This window comes from Anopheles ziemanni, chromosome 3 (genome assembly GCF_943734765.1).
Source record: "Anopheles ziemanni chromosome 3, idAnoZiCoDA_A2_x.2, whole genome shotgun sequence".
Classification (NCBI taxonomy): Eukaryota; Metazoa; Arthropoda; class Insecta; order Diptera; family Culicidae; genus Anopheles; species Anopheles ziemanni.
This window is the reverse complement of record NC_080706.1, coordinates 61,279,093-61,297,106: the sequence shown is the minus strand read 5'-3', so window position 1 is coordinate 61,297,106 and position 18,014 is coordinate 61,279,093. Positions and strand designations below refer to the sequence as shown.

At 43.4% G+C, this 18,014-nt stretch overlaps 1 protein-coding gene across 1 annotated transcript in view; it reads right to left on the bottom strand.

Annotated features, from left to right (window-relative positions):
- The window catches only part of LOC131287950 (neurogenic protein mastermind-like), an 80,658-nt gene that overhangs the window by 19,919 nt on the left and 42,725 nt on the right, over window positions 1-18,014 (bottom strand). Inside the window, exons 2-3 of the mRNA XM_058317044.1 lie at window positions 14,360-16,516; window positions 3,800-3,865 (exon numbers count right to left, since the gene is read on the bottom strand). Coding sequence (XP_058173027.1) covers window positions 3,800-3,865; window positions 14,360-16,516 — 2,223 coding nt within the window. The remainder of the gene's footprint in view (window positions 1-3,799; window positions 3,866-14,359; window positions 16,517-18,014) is intronic.

Sequence of the window (18,014 nt, the reverse complement as noted above, 5' to 3'; positions counted from 1 at the left end):
CGATTGGGAAAACATTTATTTCTGCAGCTGACACCCAGAAAAAGATGTACGACATCGCTATCTTGCCGAGGAACCCTATCCATTAGGATCGGGCAATAGCAATGGCCAACTCTTACTGCAAAACCAACTCGATTTCGCTTTTGGCACAAAAATGCAAACTTGTAGCAATGATTGATTTTGAACCAGGGCTTTTCTTCTTGTTTCAGTTTTAAATTGAAAGTACTTATTGAAAAAAGTTTATGAGTTGTGTGTTTCACAAATGTTCATGATTGCTAAAACAGACATAAATGTATGTTCGTTTTTTCAACTTCACTCCACAGGAATAAACATACGATATTTTAATTTCGCAAACATGGTTGGCAAACATATTGGATTACGCTAATTCGCTACAACATGCGTTAAATCACATGCTTACATCACTTGCTGATGAAGTGAAATTACTTCGATATGTGTGCACTTTGGCACTCATAACATACAGCTGGTTACCTAAACTGTGCTTATTCTAGAGAATAAAACCTAACTTGCTAGTCATCAACATGCTGATAACTGGATGAATCGTTTCACCTTAATCCGGAATTTGGGCTTCGACAATTTTATTGCAGTTGTAAGTAACGCAATATAATGAGGTTTTCTTACTATTGCCGTTTAGAAGTAAATATGTTTTAAACCATATCATATCAAACATAGATGAATGATTATTCTTCGAACTAAAGTTAAAAAATACTCTTGTGTGAAATAGAAAATTTTACGATAATTTCAATTTACGATGAAATACATATTTGTGTGTCAATAAAAAGTAAGCTTTTCCTGCATAATAAGATTACTTAAAAACAGCCAATAGCAGTAGAACTGATGTTAGTTACCCTAATTAGCATCTTCGTTTGGAGCTATAAAACAAGTAAGTGGATCTGGTTTTGTCTTTATGAAGTAGAAAAGTAAACTTTGATGCACAAACCTTTTGGATATTATTCCAACATTAATTTGCAATACAAAGGGTGTCAAGTCAAACACAGAACCTCGGTCCGGAACACAGCAACCCTAATGTATGCTCAAGAAGACCTTTGGGTTGCGGTGAAATAAACCACACAAAATTTTGAGAGCGCAGCCAAGTCGGTGAATTTACGGCTCTGTGTTGTGCAGCTTGGTTTGAACGTCAGTACCGTTTTTAAACCCATCACTCGTTCAGATATCAGCTTCATTAAGGCAAATGGTTTAAAAGCTTCACTTAGTGATAGACAAATGGAGCTACGGACTGCCGGCTGGCCGGACGTGACCACCACTGGCGTGCTTGCCTGGAACGCTCCCGGCGGGTGCAGCGATGCAGAACACCCACATGATGTGGGCATGCATGAAGTGTTGGTGTGTGTGTGTCTATCTAAGAGAGGGTTTCGTTACCCCCAATCAAGCAAACCCAGGGCCATATGGGCTCTTTGTTTAATTGATTTTTTTTGTTTGAGAAAATGTTTAGACCACTATCGCCGTATCTCATCCGATAGGTTCCTTCACCAACATCGTGTTCAGGATTCAGATTTAAACCATTTGTGCAGCACCAAGGTGCAATTCTTCACAGTAGGAACGCGCTTGTGCAGCTGGTGTAAAGGCACGGAGAATCGCGTTCATACGCCAAGAAACTACCGTCGTTGACAATGATTGCATAATCATTAATTCAGCTTCATTACATGCTCTGGCAGTGCACGGTTCTTTATGAGAAACGGTACGCCACGGGCTGGATTAGATGATGTCTGCCCTGGTTAGTGAGTGACCATGGTGGCGAAGCAAAAGGGTACGGCCTTGGAGACAGGAAAGCCAGAGTGAAAACCACTCACCCAAACGAGTTCAAACACTGACAGTGGTGCACCTAATCGAGGTGCGAAAATAGCGATTTTCTATCGTACACGTCCGAATGGAGCTGCAATCAACGTACATTGCGAGTAGTCTCCATATCGCCTGTTCGGAATAACTCCCTTCCATCATTAGTCCACAGCAAACATCCGTAGCGCATTTGCCACACACGAGTTCAGAGATTCAGGGCCTGTACACAATCATTCGCATTGCATTATTCGGTTCCCATCGACCATATCGCGGCATACTCTCGGGTCGTTCGTTCGAAATACGACTCCGGCGAGACGTCGGCGGTCATCGGAACTCTGTCGGCCTTTCGGCTGGATGATCGCGCGCGTTTCATTTCACGCAGCAGCCCTCGCAGCGATGTTCGGGCCACGACCAGCAGCAAGCGTGGTTTGCGCGCCCAGCTGTCGAACCTGTGCTCCTGGTACTATTCGGATGTCGGCGCACACGACGCGCTGTACGGCAGCTGCTAACGCTATTGCCGACGTGCCGCCTTATCGCCCTACTCCTAGGCCCATCATCCATGGGTCACGTTGGCGTCGAACGAGTTCCGCGTGCTGCGGAACGTCGGAACCACATGGAAAAGCTTCGATTCGTGCCGTGTCTCCCACCACGTCTTGGTGGTGGCTTTCGCAGGCTGCGACTTCAAAGCGGCGAGCCTCTCGCCCGAGCACACGAGTGAAAGCGAAGCAGCATCATTAATACTTCGGTACACTTAGCGCACTCACGTTTCCCTGAAATCGACGCACTTCTAGATGCAATCTTTGCGTGACAATGTCATCTGCATAATCATCTGCAGAGGGTCGAGTATCCATCGGTGCTGGCGCTTTCAACTCGTTAGGATATAGAGGATTATTCACATTTGAATCATAGGATCGGTACTCAATCACACGAGTAAAGAATATTACGATATCAAGGACTTGTGTCATTTATGGATTCATTATTTCATAATCCCTCATGGTTGAGGATTGGCGGGAGTTTAGTGAACAGCGTTATTGAATGGAGTAAAGTAAATTATTTCTGAGAGAGTAATGTAGAGCCTGCGTTATAACTCAAAGGTCTTTTTTATTGAAGACCTATACAAACAAAACAACCGGTAAGGCATCCTTACAAGGTTGGATACCAAACCAGATTTGATCTCAAGCCCGTCGTGTTTGAATTACGAAATATTCATAATAGTTAATCTTTTTTGAATCGTTCTATTCCGTTCATACATATTTGCCAAAAAAGAAAAATTCCATTGGTGACCACGGTATTATTTTGGCATAAAAAAGCTCTATTGTCAGCACCAAATGTAGGCTATGGAAAAAAAACACTCGGCACATTCCGGTAGTAGCATTAGATAGCATAATCTAATGAATTTTCTATAATCTCGCCCGCGCTGTCATTGCACCAGAAAGCGTCATAATTGCACCTTCCTAGCACGAGGTCAAAGCGCGCGTTTGTGTGTGTGTGTTGCTGGTCAACGATGGTGACCCGCACCTGCACGAAGCGGATGTACTAACAAGCCCGCGTTCGGGGTGTGAACCCAATCAATCTTATATTTACGAATCGATCGCAAATGCGCTTCGCAGGTGACTTCCGTTTCCGCCTGGAATCCGCTTTGCGTTTTCGCACAAAGAGTCACAACAGAGAGCGTGTGTGTGTGTACATTAGATTGTGCGCCCCGTGACCAACGGATGTTTGGGGCACATCATCGTATCAGAGCAAACAGTGCATTGATTCCTGTACCTGGTGGTGGTGAACGCGCGCGCCAAGCAGGCGCGAAGTGGGCAATTTGCCAACCGGGAGGGAGGCGCCCCCGTTTGTCTCGGTTGTGTCAAAAAAGGATACGTCGGACTGTAGGTATGCAATTAAATATGTTTTTCCACCAGCCGACCGGAAAGTGCTAATTTCTAAAGCGAATTGAACGTTGTCAAAATATTGCATAACTTGTCGCTGGAAAGCTTACCGTGTGTACAGTTTTGTTGTTCCTTTTGGAGTGACGGGCAATGGTTGTTTCGCAATTGGTGCTTACCTGGAAGGAAAGTCAAAACATTATTTATTAAATTGATTTGAAATATTTATTTCTACACATGTTCTAAGTCTTCCAGAGTATTAGCCCAATTATCACAATTTGTTTTCTCTTGAGATAGGAAGACGACTGTTAGATAGAAAAGCAAATGGTCGTTTTCCTATCTCAATCGTATTGTTATTCGCTTTCAAGCTTCAATAAACCATATGTCAAAAAGTTGAACAACTTTTTCGTTTTTTTAGAGCTAAACATTCAAATCATAAAAACCACTATAGTAAACAATTTAGGCTGACACAAACATACAAGTACCTACATTTTACAACAGCAATTTGGCGTGAACTAAGATTTGTAGATACAGAAATGATGTAAAGTTTGATAATCAGTTTGATGTAAATCAATTTGGTGGCTTGGGCATGCTACGTTGTTATATTCTGTCCTGATAGGATAGAAACATTGATTGGGTTTTAAGAACACATTACCAATTATATTCCCAACAACAAGAACGATACATGATTCTGGTTCACTTCAGATCCCCAAAGGACATGGAAAAACATTGGTTATAGCTATGTTCCTATTTTTAACCCTCTTTTGTACTTCAACATATTTTCGATTCGATTTTGTACTTCAACATAATTTTTCTCTTCCACTCAACATTCTCGCTACGTGTTTTGTTTTTGTTATAAATCTTTTTCAATTCATTGTTGTATTACATTAAATATTGTAAAACAAAAATCGAAGTAGAAGGCATGAAGTTGCAAAAAGTGTTATATGTTATTGTTATATCGACTCCCGCACTGGAACAAAACGGTACTCATAAATCTATTGTTAGCTACGATTTCCTGTATTTTGGTGACATAACGTGGATAAACCAGATGGATTGTGTCAACTAGTCAAACTGAAGGGGCGTGACGACATCATCGAATACTTTTCACTTCCCAAGTGAAACATTTCTCCTCAGCTTTCCAAGCACCAGCATCTCAGACAAACACGAATTGAATTTGCTTTGGCAAACTTCAATAATTTCAAGACTAATAACCGTAAAGTACGAAAGGATTACTGCCGTGGCAGTAGTATCGTCATCGGCTTCAGTATGTGCTTCAGGAGAGCGTGCCTGAAGGTGTATCACGAGTTAGCACAGGCTCAACAACAACGGCTACAACGCAAACAAAGCAAAAGCCACGCGGGATGGGTCCATCGAGATGCAGCGGCCCCACACTATACGGCCATGGGGACGAGGGAACAACGACTCACGGAGTGTTATAGCATTCCTGAATGATTAATGACGTCTTAGTGTTGCGAGTGGCGATCGTAAAAATCCAGTTCGGTCCCGAAATCAACTTCGGACCGCTGGACCGACCGACCGACCTCCAGAGAACCCTCGACACCAACACTCACACCTATATGTATAAAAATATATTTACTAGCCGGATGGGTAGCCGGACCGAAGAACGAGAGGGCAACATGCTGTTGGAAATCTCTGTTGGGAGAGAGGCACATAAAATTTTGTTGAAATTGCTGCCAGCTCCACCGCCACGCCGTCACATCGAACAAAGATTTTCACAGTACACTTTCAATAATCTGCAAAGTTTTAATTAAACTCGTTTCGGACACTCCGATTTGGAAAGATTTTTTCTCATTTTGAACTTCACTCTTCACAGATGTAAAATCGTGATTTATGTAGTTTGCCTTTCATGGTTCTTAAAACAAACGAAATCTGCACCTATTTTTGCAGTTATTCTATTAATTTAACTACTACTCATACAAGCTACAAGACATAAAAAAGCATGCCACTTTCAACAGGCTTACACAGTATACTTAATTTCTTCCCTGGAGGAAGCTGTGTGTGTTGGTATGGCTGGATTTTCTAGTTAATACTTATTTCTGTTGACGATCCCTTCTCTTAACGCACGTTAACTGGTGCCTATTACTTTTTATAATTTTCGCTTCACGTTCTCCCTCCGAAGAACAGAAGAGAATCGTTTGCAACGAATCATCCCAAGGGGCTTTACCAAATAGCCATGCAAACAGCGTTTCTGCCATGTAAAAGGAGTCGTTTGCAGTGAATGTATTGTAAAGTTATTGAAACATTGTATGCATAAAGTCGTACCAAATGACGTAACGAGCAAATCAATTTCCACACAAAGACAAAGATCAAACACTGCACAATTTGAGATAATCTTGGAAAATCTAGTAGCAGCTATACAATAAATGTGAATTTGACTCGTTTTAAACCAATAAAAACCAACCTTCACAGATGTATAACTCAAGGACCTTAGGTTAAATGCTCATTTTAGTCAATGTACAACCTTAGGCCTATACACGTCGATTGTAGTCCATCTGCCAGGACGGAAAAGTACGCTGCTCATAGCCACACAATTTGCGATAAAGTTGCTGCATGAATTTGCAAATATCGATCGATGCCAGTCCACGCGCCACAGGTCGGGGAGACTAACTACGGCATATCAGTTTTTGCTACCGCGTCGTTATTATCTGCACATCAAATCCAGCAGGTAACAGCATATCGGCTCGTTTCATGCTACGCTTTTGAAGATTGCATTTTTTTCAGCGAGAGTATTAGCGCTAGTGACATTTGGCATGTCTCGAAAAACTCAAAATCCAGAACTAGGCTAACGTGCATCAAACATGACGTTTAGTTACATTATTACAGGAATCAAATAAAAGAGTAAAACAGCATCAAGAAAAATGATGTACTGTGAAGAGAAAATGAAGCGTAAAATCTTGTTAAAAAAATTAACTGATAAATTGTCACTACATAAGACATTTAACATAAACCTTGTTCGCACTTTAAACTAAATAACCTTAACTTAACGTGTTAAGTTTAAATCTTTTTAAACCCCTTTTTACAACAGCGTCGTCGTCGAGATCGTCGCGTGGATCTGATAGTTCATTAACGTAATGCATCAGGATAACCAGAGGACTTTGCACACGGCAACCGACACGAAGAATGTGCTAGTATGGCGCAGCACACCCTCCCCTCACCTTCTATTGGGCGAGTTTTTCCTGATTGCCTTCCGAAGCACCGGCGTAGAGAAGGTTTGCCCACCTCTCTCATAGCGCTTCACGCTTTTGTCTCGCGGAAAACGTGACCATACGAGCGTGGAGCTTTCCTGCCAAGAACATAAAAGCTGTGTCCGGTGAATGTTCTAGTTGAACTAAAAGCCCGAGTGCCGAAGGTGTTTCGTTGACGACGATAACGTTATGCGATGGAGGTAGATTAAATAGATAATCTTCCCGGAAAAGTTATCAGGAATAGTAAATGTACTGCTAAAATGCTTATTATTTGCCATGCAAATCTAAGTTCCAGTTATTCTTACTACAAAAGGTCGAAATACATTAAAAGTTTGATTGAAAGGAATGAAATATCGTCTTCGGAATTCAAAGGCCCAAAACTTCCAAATCACCATAGTACGAAGCCTTTCGGATGGGTTTTATAACATTCTAACAATTCAATAAACCGTTTCTGCATTACAACAACACTCACTTTATTCGGAGTGAAGGTGAATGTACGCACAAAAGTCTTAAAATTCACCGCACAAACCGTCCGAAGTGGTTGGATCTGGTGGTTTCGGCGTGTTTCGTTAACATAACAACCCTCTACCTTGGGGATTGCTAAATGGAAATGGCACGCCATAGCATTTCGCGTCCATCCCCATCAGATGCAGCGTGGTGCCGAAACCTTCTATTTTTATTTACAAAAAAAGAGAGACATATGATAAAGCTTGCACACTGGAACACTCGACACTCGAAGTTGCTGGGTTTGATAGCTTATACGGTTGATCAGGGTTTTGGTCGGTCGATGATAACTGTTCCCATCGGAAGCATTCATATATTTCAACTCAAAGCTAAATATACTAATGGAGGCGCATGGTGTCCAACCATACAAACGTAGAACTACAAAACCAATATAGTAAATAAGTGTTATATAACATAATTTATTAGGCTTCACTCAATCGAATGGTCTAATCTACCAATTTGAAGCAACGCGTCGAAGAAGAGAAAACCACCTCTTCCGGAAAGGAATCAAAACGCACCAAACCTAGCCGAGAATCCTGATTCTGTTCTCCTGGTAGGAAGGTGATCGAAGCTCTCTCAACCACCGGTTGGTTGTTCATTCGTGCGCTCACTTTGTGGCACTCTCGAACTAAAGATTGAACGCTTTCCTGCCAACGGAAAATACCAGCGCTACTCAAAAACCGTGCGATTGGTGTTTTTCGAACGATTTCCTTCAAAACTTTTATGCCAAAATCACCGTAATCGAGAGCTCCTTGGTAATATTATGAGAATATTGATTTCTTAGTGTAATTTAACGATATATTCACCCATTTCATTGGTGCTCCTTTTCACAGGTAATAACGCCTAATTAGCTAGTTTATTTCGTATTCTCACCATAAATTCTAGCTGTATGAATATTTCGTAAAAGGGATGAAAATTTTCAAACAAAACTTCTTATTCTGTTTCCGAAAAACAAACTCATTCATTATTTTCCGAAATCGTAAAATTCAATTCAAAAGAATGTTTTTAAAACATCGAATCGAATGGGAGTGCCGCAAAAGGCACATTTTCCATCTATCACATGATGACATCACCGCAGGCAACAAGCAAACCGAAGCCATTAGGGAGAGCATAAAAGGAAGAATTTAATATCGCATATTGTTATTTTATGATATCTTAGCATGATTCGTTCCGTGGGCACTGTTGAACAAAGCGCAGAAAGTTCACAGCAACACAGCTCGAGCTTTTCAGGTTATTACACTCAGTATGTAGAAAAGATGTTTTAATCGATGTGACATAACACACCCATTGAGACCAGGACAAGACCGTAGAATATAATTGCGTGCTGGGAAGTCAACAAATTCGCAGATGTAAACCATGTCTATTGCCAGAGCTCGGAGCCCGCAGTATTTTGTGCGGGCTCTGATCTGACTACTCAATTTGAATTGTACGGCATGTAAGCATTTAAATTCCGGCTTTCGCCACTAGAGGCGCCATAGTAGCGCACTTTCTTTGGCTGAATTTACTATGAGACAGGCTTTAGCTTTTGTCTTGTGGTTTGGAAGAATTGACATAACTTGCATTCGAAGTAACTGAATAAAATAATTGGATGAATTAAATAATTGATTTGAAACATTGTAAAGAAATTCGTTATTCAAACAAGTTTTATGAATAATTTTTTTTGATATACATGCTTTAGATGAAATGATTTGGAATCGTTCATTGAACCTTAGTAATCATTGCCACTTTGCCTGTTTAGTTGCACATGCATCCACTGCAAACCCCTTAAGATTTACTTATACAGTTACATGATACGAGAAGACGAACAAACAGTCAAGCGGTGTTGCCCTTCACATTGAGGTTAATGTGAAATCATGCGCCTCCTTGCATTTTCCGCACACGATAACTTGTACTTATCACAAGATTGCTAAAAGAAAACCGCACCAAGTGTCTTAAAAGAGATCATTTCATTTTATTATTTTCACAATACGATATGCTTTTTGCTTGTTTAGCTTATGGGTAACATCCGTTCATACATACTCAAAATTACAATAAAATTGTTTTGGATTTTGAATACCAAAGAGGAATTGAAATACCCCGTGAAAAACTCGTTTGACTCTCTATAAAGGTGTTATCACAATTCGTTTACCTATCTTCGGGCAACCAAGAAGTAAAAAATTGGATCGATATGATATCAGGGTTGCAAGAGAAAAAAAAAACAAACAGTTCACACCACACGCCATATGCTTGCCAAATAGCACATTCACCACCATCATTGCCAGGCGGCATTCGCAACATCATTATCGTCATCAACATTGGGGCATCATTATAATCATTGGCAGCACAACGGTAGCATATCCACTCTTCGACCGGCGAAGCGGGCGGGGAGGAGGAAAGTGTGTGCGGGGGTAGTGCGTGCTGGTGTGCTCACAAGGCGTTCACAGTATTAGTACAAATGCCTACCATGATACGTGCGTTGCTGTTGGAAGCTGGAAGCCAAACGGAGCAGCAGCAGCAGCAGCATTCCTGGTAATAAACATGAAATATAAGGGTCTCGCAAAACCCATTAAACTCTCCCGGAAACATGATCAGTTTTGCGATTTATGGTGCCTTGCGCCCTCGAGAATCTGTTCCACTGGCGGAGGCCGGGGAAAAGTGCGCGCTGCCAAATACACGCCGTTCCAGGGATAGCAACTCCTAGAGTGTGTTCCCCCACTTTGCGAACATGAGCGAACGTTCGAAACTCATCGGCCACCACGCCATCGAAGGCTGCGCGCTTGGGATGCGAAATGAGAGGAAAATCAAATGTAGGACCGGGGAAAATGGGACCAACACTGGGTCGAAGAAGATGGCAGGCAAATAGTGAGGAGAACGTGGATAGAGAGAGAGTGACTCTCTTCAGGAAAATAAGGGCGGAAATCGGTACTAGGTGCCAGGATAGCCTTTTTTTTTAAAGCCTTCTATCCGCACATCGTTTTCCATTGGCATCATTTCAGTAACGGTTACGGGGCTTTCATTGATCCCACGATCAATTTACAATTTGTTCGCGCCGTGACAACGAACTGAACACTGCGCACATACCAGCGTTCATAAACGGAAGTGCATCGAGCGATGTTTTCATGGTTTAGGAAATCGTTTCGAACATTTTAGCAAAATACTATCGCGTTAGGATAATAAATACCGTCCAAGGATAATAAGTATTCATATGCAATTAATATCGCAAAATCAAACCTTTTTCAATGAAACTGTCAACAAAGTGTTAAAAATAACCAAAAGTGCTCCGAAAGTCGTTACATTGGAATCCGAAAAGATATTAACTTTATAATTGATGTTTTACAGCTGACAATTTATTACGAGAGATTTATGTTAAAAAAAAAACAATTGCATAGAGTACAGGGCTGCAAACTCAAGCACACGGGTGAAACCTAGTCCGCTAGCTGATTTTATTCTATCCGTAAGAAAATTTTACAACAATATACAACAAAAGAATATTAAAATTCTTATTAAATTTGTTCACGATATCATGCATATTTCTTCCTAAAAATTTCTGTTGAAACTGTTGACGTGCTGTTCAATTCCAGGCAGTTATCCCGTATACTTTTATTAGATTTCTGATCTCATTTTACAATCAATCGTTTTAAAATTACCCAGTTTCGCGAATCTCGTTGAGAATCCAGCTTCGAAATAACATGTTTCCTTCGCGTACGAAATATGGTAATAGTTATGAAGGAAACATTTAATAACTGAGACTAACGCGGACAAATACTGATCGGGTAAATGATTGGTTTGAAATGTAAAAAGAAATTTATTTTAAGTACAACAAACATTCAATATGTTCAAACACTATCATATTCAACGAAAAAAGTATCAAGAAGAAGAAAATTGATACTTCATTGGACAAACATTCAAAACATTAAAACATCGCTTAAGGCAGCCGGTACGCGGTTTTAAGATCTTTTCCATCATCTGCCCCCTTTCTGGAAACGTGTGCCGACTCCTGCTTTAGGAAAGTAAACTCATATGGATTGCTAACCTTGTAACAAATCTGGGACAATCGCGGAACTGTCAACTCGTAAAATGGTAAGTCAGCAGCTTTCGACGAGTACATGAGTTTGATTTGTTGATAGAACCCACATAAGAGTGTATTAAATTTTATTAGCGATCGAGTTCCTTTGTGGTGTGTGCACGGTATTTATTGTCTTGTCTCAATTTCCAGACCAAATACCGTAGCCACTTTTATTAATACAGAGAGCAATAGCAATATCTCCATTTCCATTCAAACGGTCCAAGACGGAGGCCCGTTCGATCACGAGTGAGGAGAAATTTGTAAACATTTTCGAAATGCATCCTCCATCGAAATATAGATCGCAGAAAACCTGCCCCACAACTGCCGCAAGATCGATGATCATCTTGGACTTCCCTTTGTTGCACCAGCAACAACAGCGTGCAAAAAAGAAAAGAAAATTATATCGCAATATTTGCCCCGGCCGACCAGACCAACTGCATATCCGTGGTTCCAGCGTTCGCGCACATTCGAAGCTCTACGTCAACCGATTTCGCAAAACAACAACAAAAAACCGTCGTGCACGTGCGGCAATGCACTTCGCATGGTGGTGTGCGAAAGCGGAAAGAGTCGAAGAGGAATAAATATGGAAGTCCATGGAACGCGCAGCCAACAACGCTGGCGACCGTGACTCGGCGCCCCAATACACTCAAAAAACCTACACAGCGCACACACCAGCGAACGCGAGAGCCAGTACTTTCCAACAGTCAGCTCGCGAGTCGGGGCCATTACCAAAGGGACCTACCGCGCCGCTTTCACCCTCCCAGCCCCACCGAAAGGCAGGAAGGCAGACAGCAGACGGAAAGCATCGGATTGATTTGTTTCTGGAATAATTAATGCAAATTAGTGTTTGGCTGGTCGCAGTTCCGCGCGCTCTTTGCAAGTGCATTAATTGTAGAGTTGCCGTTGTTGTTGCTGGTGCTGGTGCCCATGGCTGTACCCGCCTGCATCGGCTATATGCAGCCTCACAGCCCGGTTTACTGTGAAGCAACAGGCCCTCCCCCTCCGCCTTCCTTTCGTTCGTACTGCCGGTGTCAGTGAGCAACGCTACGCGCAAACCCGCGAGGTGCTATACGAAGGGCGTTGCGTGTAATGCACCAGGCGGACTGCTAAGAGGATGCAACTTCTCCATCGCCACCGAGATCCCATCCGTCACATCTGTTCGCCAACGGGGACGAAACGAATGAGTGTGCGCACACGAATGTCTATATTCCGCGAAGTCGCGAAGATGCACAAGCCTTGGTCAAAACGGTATTAATGTTTGCGCATTTTTTTGTATGACCGAACCATAAATGACACCGATATTTAAACGAGGATGATGAAACCACAAATCAAACTGTGCCAATAACAATGGGATTCAGTTAGATTTATGGGAAAGGTAGCATGCATTTTAGATTTTATTTCCTTCCCCACTACTAATAAACTAAATGGAACCCACAAACACACAACCTAGTCCATGTGTACCGATTTCAAAATTGTTCTAATTTTATTTATCAAACTGATTTTTGTTTGATGATACAAAATCATATTATTTTGTTTTGTTTTATCGAAAATTGAAATATGAAATGGAAAATTCCTAAACAAATAGAAAAGTACAACGAAATTTTACTCGAAATAGTACAAAATTGTTCCTATGGCCTGGCTAGGGTATCATGCAAGCATTATTGAGAACATTGATAGATACTAATGGGTTACGTTCTAGAGTTGTGCCTTATGAATCTTTTGCCGAGATTCGTTCATTTGAATCGTTACCCTAAGATTCATTCAGATGGATTCATGAATCTTTTGAGATTCGAATCTTCAAACATTCAAGATATTTCGAGACCTTAATGAATGTTTCATGGATCTTTCACAAATCTCCATGATTTTGCGTGAATGGTAGCAAAATAAAAAAAGGATCTCTCTACCCATTTTTTGCACACTATTTTTTGTCTGTTGATCATATTTTAGGGTGCATGAGTCTCCTATTAAAAGCTATTATGTAAAATTGTACACTTTTTATTGAAAACATGTTCATCTGGGTAACCAACTTCATAAATGAAATCAATTGTACTATGGAGAAAAAACAAAGCGTCATAATCGAAAAATTGACCTATTCGAAAAATATCTTTATTTGTTATATTCTTTTAGCTTCGGATTTTCACGACGGAAATGTGGTCTTAAAGATATTTGTGCCAAAGACAATATCGATTGAAGTCAAATCGAATACGACAGTTTCCGCTATCGGTCATATAAATTCAAGAAATTAAAATGAAATAATTGTAAAAAATTGATGATCTTTCATAAAAATACGAAAAAAATAAAAAATAAATGAATGAAAGGCTGACCCCGATTTTCGTCGACCTCGGTTTACGTCGTTTGAAGTTAGTTTAAAATTAGTTTACAGTAATGTACTTTGTTGTTCACTCATATAATTTAATGCATTTTGTATGACAGAAGATTAGAACACGACAAAAACGACAAAGTTCAGGTTTCCCGCTTCATACTACTTTGCTCAATCAAAAATGTCTTTCAATTGAAGCACTGAATGTATTATTGTAAACCTACACGGCATGGAAACCAAGGAAGTAAAACGGAGTATGAAACTAGTGGTGGCCATTGTTTTGATGGCAAAACACTCAAACTTTGATTTTGTTTGAAGAACACCATCATATCTACCGCAGAAATTTTAGATGAACTGAATGTTCATAATTAAGCCTTTGGTCTTGCATCTGTGGAAACGTGGAAATTTGACATACAATTTTGAGCGCTAGCGCCGGTTTTCGTCGCTGTCAAAGTCCCAATTGGTGAAGAAAACCGGGGCCAGCCTGTATTTTTCTTTAGCCCCTAAACTGCATCCCCAGTCTTTCGCTTTTCATGCTACCAAGGCTGTGTCAACTTCAGCCCATTATGAAAATAAGTACTTGCTGTAAAACACTTACCTGAATGCCATGACCTCCAGGACCCTGCTGACTAATATGCAGCTGTTGTGTTTGCTTCATCTGAAGCATCGTGGAGTTCTGTCCTCCAGGCATCGGTCCGTTGGAGCCACCACCGCGCGGAGGCATCGCCCCATTGTTGGGCCCACCATTGTTGCCACCGGGACCGGCCGCGTTAGGCCCTCCATTACCGCTGCCACCTCCGCCACCGCCACCACCTCCTCCAGGTCCGCCGGGACCACCGGACCCGGGAACACCGGGCCCTCCTCCGGTTGCACCCTGATTGGGTCCAGCGTTTGACCCGCTACCGGCCCCTCGAGGACCGGGCATAAAGCCAGGGCCGGGACTTCCACCGTGCGTCGGAAGACCTCCGGGAGAACCGTACGGTGAGTATTGTGGTTGCTGCTGCTGTGCCTGTTGTTGCTGTTGCTGTTGCGGGCTCTGCTGTGGTTGGTTTGGCCCTTTCACGAAAGCTCCCGGTCCGGGGCCCATCTTGGGACCGTTCGGACCCATCGGTGGTTGCAGGCGATTGAGCGCCGGCTTGAGATCAAAGTCGTTCTGGGAGGAAAACAGCTCCTGCTTGATCATGTCCGCACCAGGGAACGGTGGCACGTTGCCCTTGTGGAACTGACCGCCGACCACAGGCCCATTATTGCCCGGGCCAACACCGGCCGCCCCGGTTCCGCCGGTTGCACCAGCTCCAGGCCCTACCGGACCGGCGCCCACGGGACCGTTTCCACCGGGGCCACCGTTCCCACCAACCGACGGGTTCATGAAATCGTTACCCGCGAACTGACCGAACTCGGCGTACGGTGCCCTCTGCTGACCCTGCGGTCCGCCTTGGGGTCCACCCCGCGGGAACCCCATGTTCAGCGCGTTCTTGTGCTGATGCTGCTCGGCCATGTGCTTGAGTGTTTGTGCCGCGGGCGACAGCTCCGACATTGGACCGTTCTGTGCGCCACCGTAGCCAGCGCCGGGTCTCTGCTTCGCCATCGGTCCATTATTACCCGGTCCGCCCATTCCATCGCCAAATGCATTCGAATACTGCTGTTGTTGTTGTTGCTGCTGCTGTTGTTGCTGCTGCTGTTGTTGTTGTGGCGTTAAAGGCCCTCCCCGTTTGATACCCATATTGTCCATCAGCCCCGGACTGGGATGTTCCTGCTTGATTATGCAACTCTCCTGCTTCACCTCGATCTGCTGATGCTGTTGCAGTTGATGCTGCAAATGTTGCTGAAGCTGTTGTGGATGTGGTCGATGGTGCTGCTGCTGCTGCTGCTGGAGAGTTGGTAGCATTTGCGGCCCGGCGCCAGGATGCTGTGGATGCTGCTGTGACTGTTGCTGCTGAGTATGCTGCTGAGAATGTTGATGGTGCATCTGCTGATGCTGCATCGGATGGTGAGGTGCTTGTTGCGGATGGTGCTGCTGCGAGTGCTGCTGTGGCATGTGCTGCTGCCCTTGCTGCTGAGACTGCATGTGCTGCTGATGCTGCTGGTGTTGCTGATGCTGTTGCTGCTGCATCTGTTGCTGCTGCTGCTGTGATGGCTGCTGCTGTGGCTGCTGCTGCTGCTGCTGCATCGGCGGCTGTGGCTTTTCCTCAAAGTCGAGAAAATCGGAATGAAAGTCGGAGAGATCCGAGATGAGATCCTTGAAGGTGTCATTTTCATCGTTCGTATCGTCCCCGATGAAGTCCGACAGGCCCGGAAAGTGCCCGTTGGCCGCCGCGTCCTTCTCCAGCGCCGCGGACAGGTCGGCAAACTCGTTCTCCGGCTCCTGCTTGAAGTCGACAATGTTGCCGAGATCGTGCATGTGCGGGGACGGGGTAGGATTGTTGTTCGACTGCTGTTGCTGCTGTTGTTGCTGCTGCTGCTGACCAGGCATACCATTACCGCCTCCGTTTCCGCCAATACCACCCGGGCCACCGGTGGTCGTCGACCCTTCGCTCTTGACGGACGCATTGGTCAACGCCTTGACCGTGACGTTCGTGCTAATCTGCTGGGGCTGCGAGTTGGCTGCCGACGTCGTAAACTCCAGCTGCTGCACGATTTCGACGGAGAATTTCGTTAGATTCTCGGACCCGTTGTGCTGTAGCTTCACCGGCGGCTCATAGGAATCGGAGGCGGAATCGATGTCGTCAGCTGGTCGCTTGAGGAATTTTTGTTGCTGTAAGGAACGAAGCAGAAGAAACGAACAGTCAGCCTTTAGTTCCCATTTTGTTTATCTGTTTAACACAAACACTATGAACGCAAATTTAAGTTCTCGTGATCTTTGAAACTCATTTTAAAAACCGCCGATCAAACCGCATGATCATTGACCGCGTGGTGAACACTCGCCGTAGTATCGTTTCAACCTCGCTACTTTGCGCACCCGCTAAGCTTTTAGCCAACTTCATCCAGTGCCGACTGATAGATAACGTACGCTCCAAAGTTCCGTTACGTTAATTAAAACCGTAATTTACCATTCGGCGCCACCACCGGCACCATGTGATTGGCGCTGGTGGACGTTTATTTTTCTCCCATCCGTCAGCTAAGTGCGAAGGCACGAAGTCGTTTCAATGACGGAGTGGATAAAAAGTAAAATAGAACAAATTACAGCGATATGGGTAAAATTAAACGGCGACACAAATGAGGGACAAAAAATCACACCACCGCAATCAATTTGCCCACCGGTCGAACACGGTCGCCATTTTCGATCATCACGCGATCGATTTAAGATGGGCCGTTGAAAGCAAGCGTTTTCTCTTCGCGTCTACTGCACGAATGCATTTTTTCCTACTCTCGTCGCCATCACACAAACGACCACGAGGATTTTGCGCAGGATGGTAACAAAAACTCACTGAGGGCCACATCAGCGCTGCATAAAAAATAGAAAGCTACATAGTACGGGTTGAAACGAGAAAAGAAAAGAAACACATCTTTGCAATAGCATCAGCCGACCACACGCGGGAGGAAGGATGGAAAGAGCCCGCTCACCAGAGCCACGATTTGTATAATCGGATCGATCATGTTGGGCGATGAGCGTGATGAAAGACTTAAACATTAAACACACATCACCAACCAGTGATCCGGCTGGAAGATGGAACCTCCGGCCGGGTTCTTTTGAACCTCTATGTTAGTAGAAATAAGGTTAATACGCTTCAGCTCGCTTCAGATACTGGGACTCCTTCGCGCGCAGCTACAACGACCACCGGGTAAGTGTTATTCATTGTTCCCAGGAGTTACCAAATGTCTCAGCTGACTAATAACAGGGTCTTGAGATTCAGGCATTCAACTTTGGGTAAAATCAATATTTCATTGCTATTGAAGATTTGGACGAGCATATAAGAAACAAATGTAGAAAGGATTACTGTGCTGTGAACAAAGCATCGGGGATATATTTCGCAAGACTTGAGTTAGGGGTTGGCTTACAAGATTTGAAGGTAAAAAAGGGGTTTACACGACTTTGGACGATTGAAAAAGTCAAGAAATTAATCACCCAACTATTCGAATAGCGACATGCAATTAATACATTGTAGCGAACCCCGATATGAACAGCTCGTATGTTTCAGTAAAACATCGTCTCTTTCCGCACTAACATTTCCGTTTTGTAGTCCAAATACTCGAACTGCACGAAATACGAGAAAAGCGTCTCGTGCCACTGACGACCCAAATCCGGATAACCC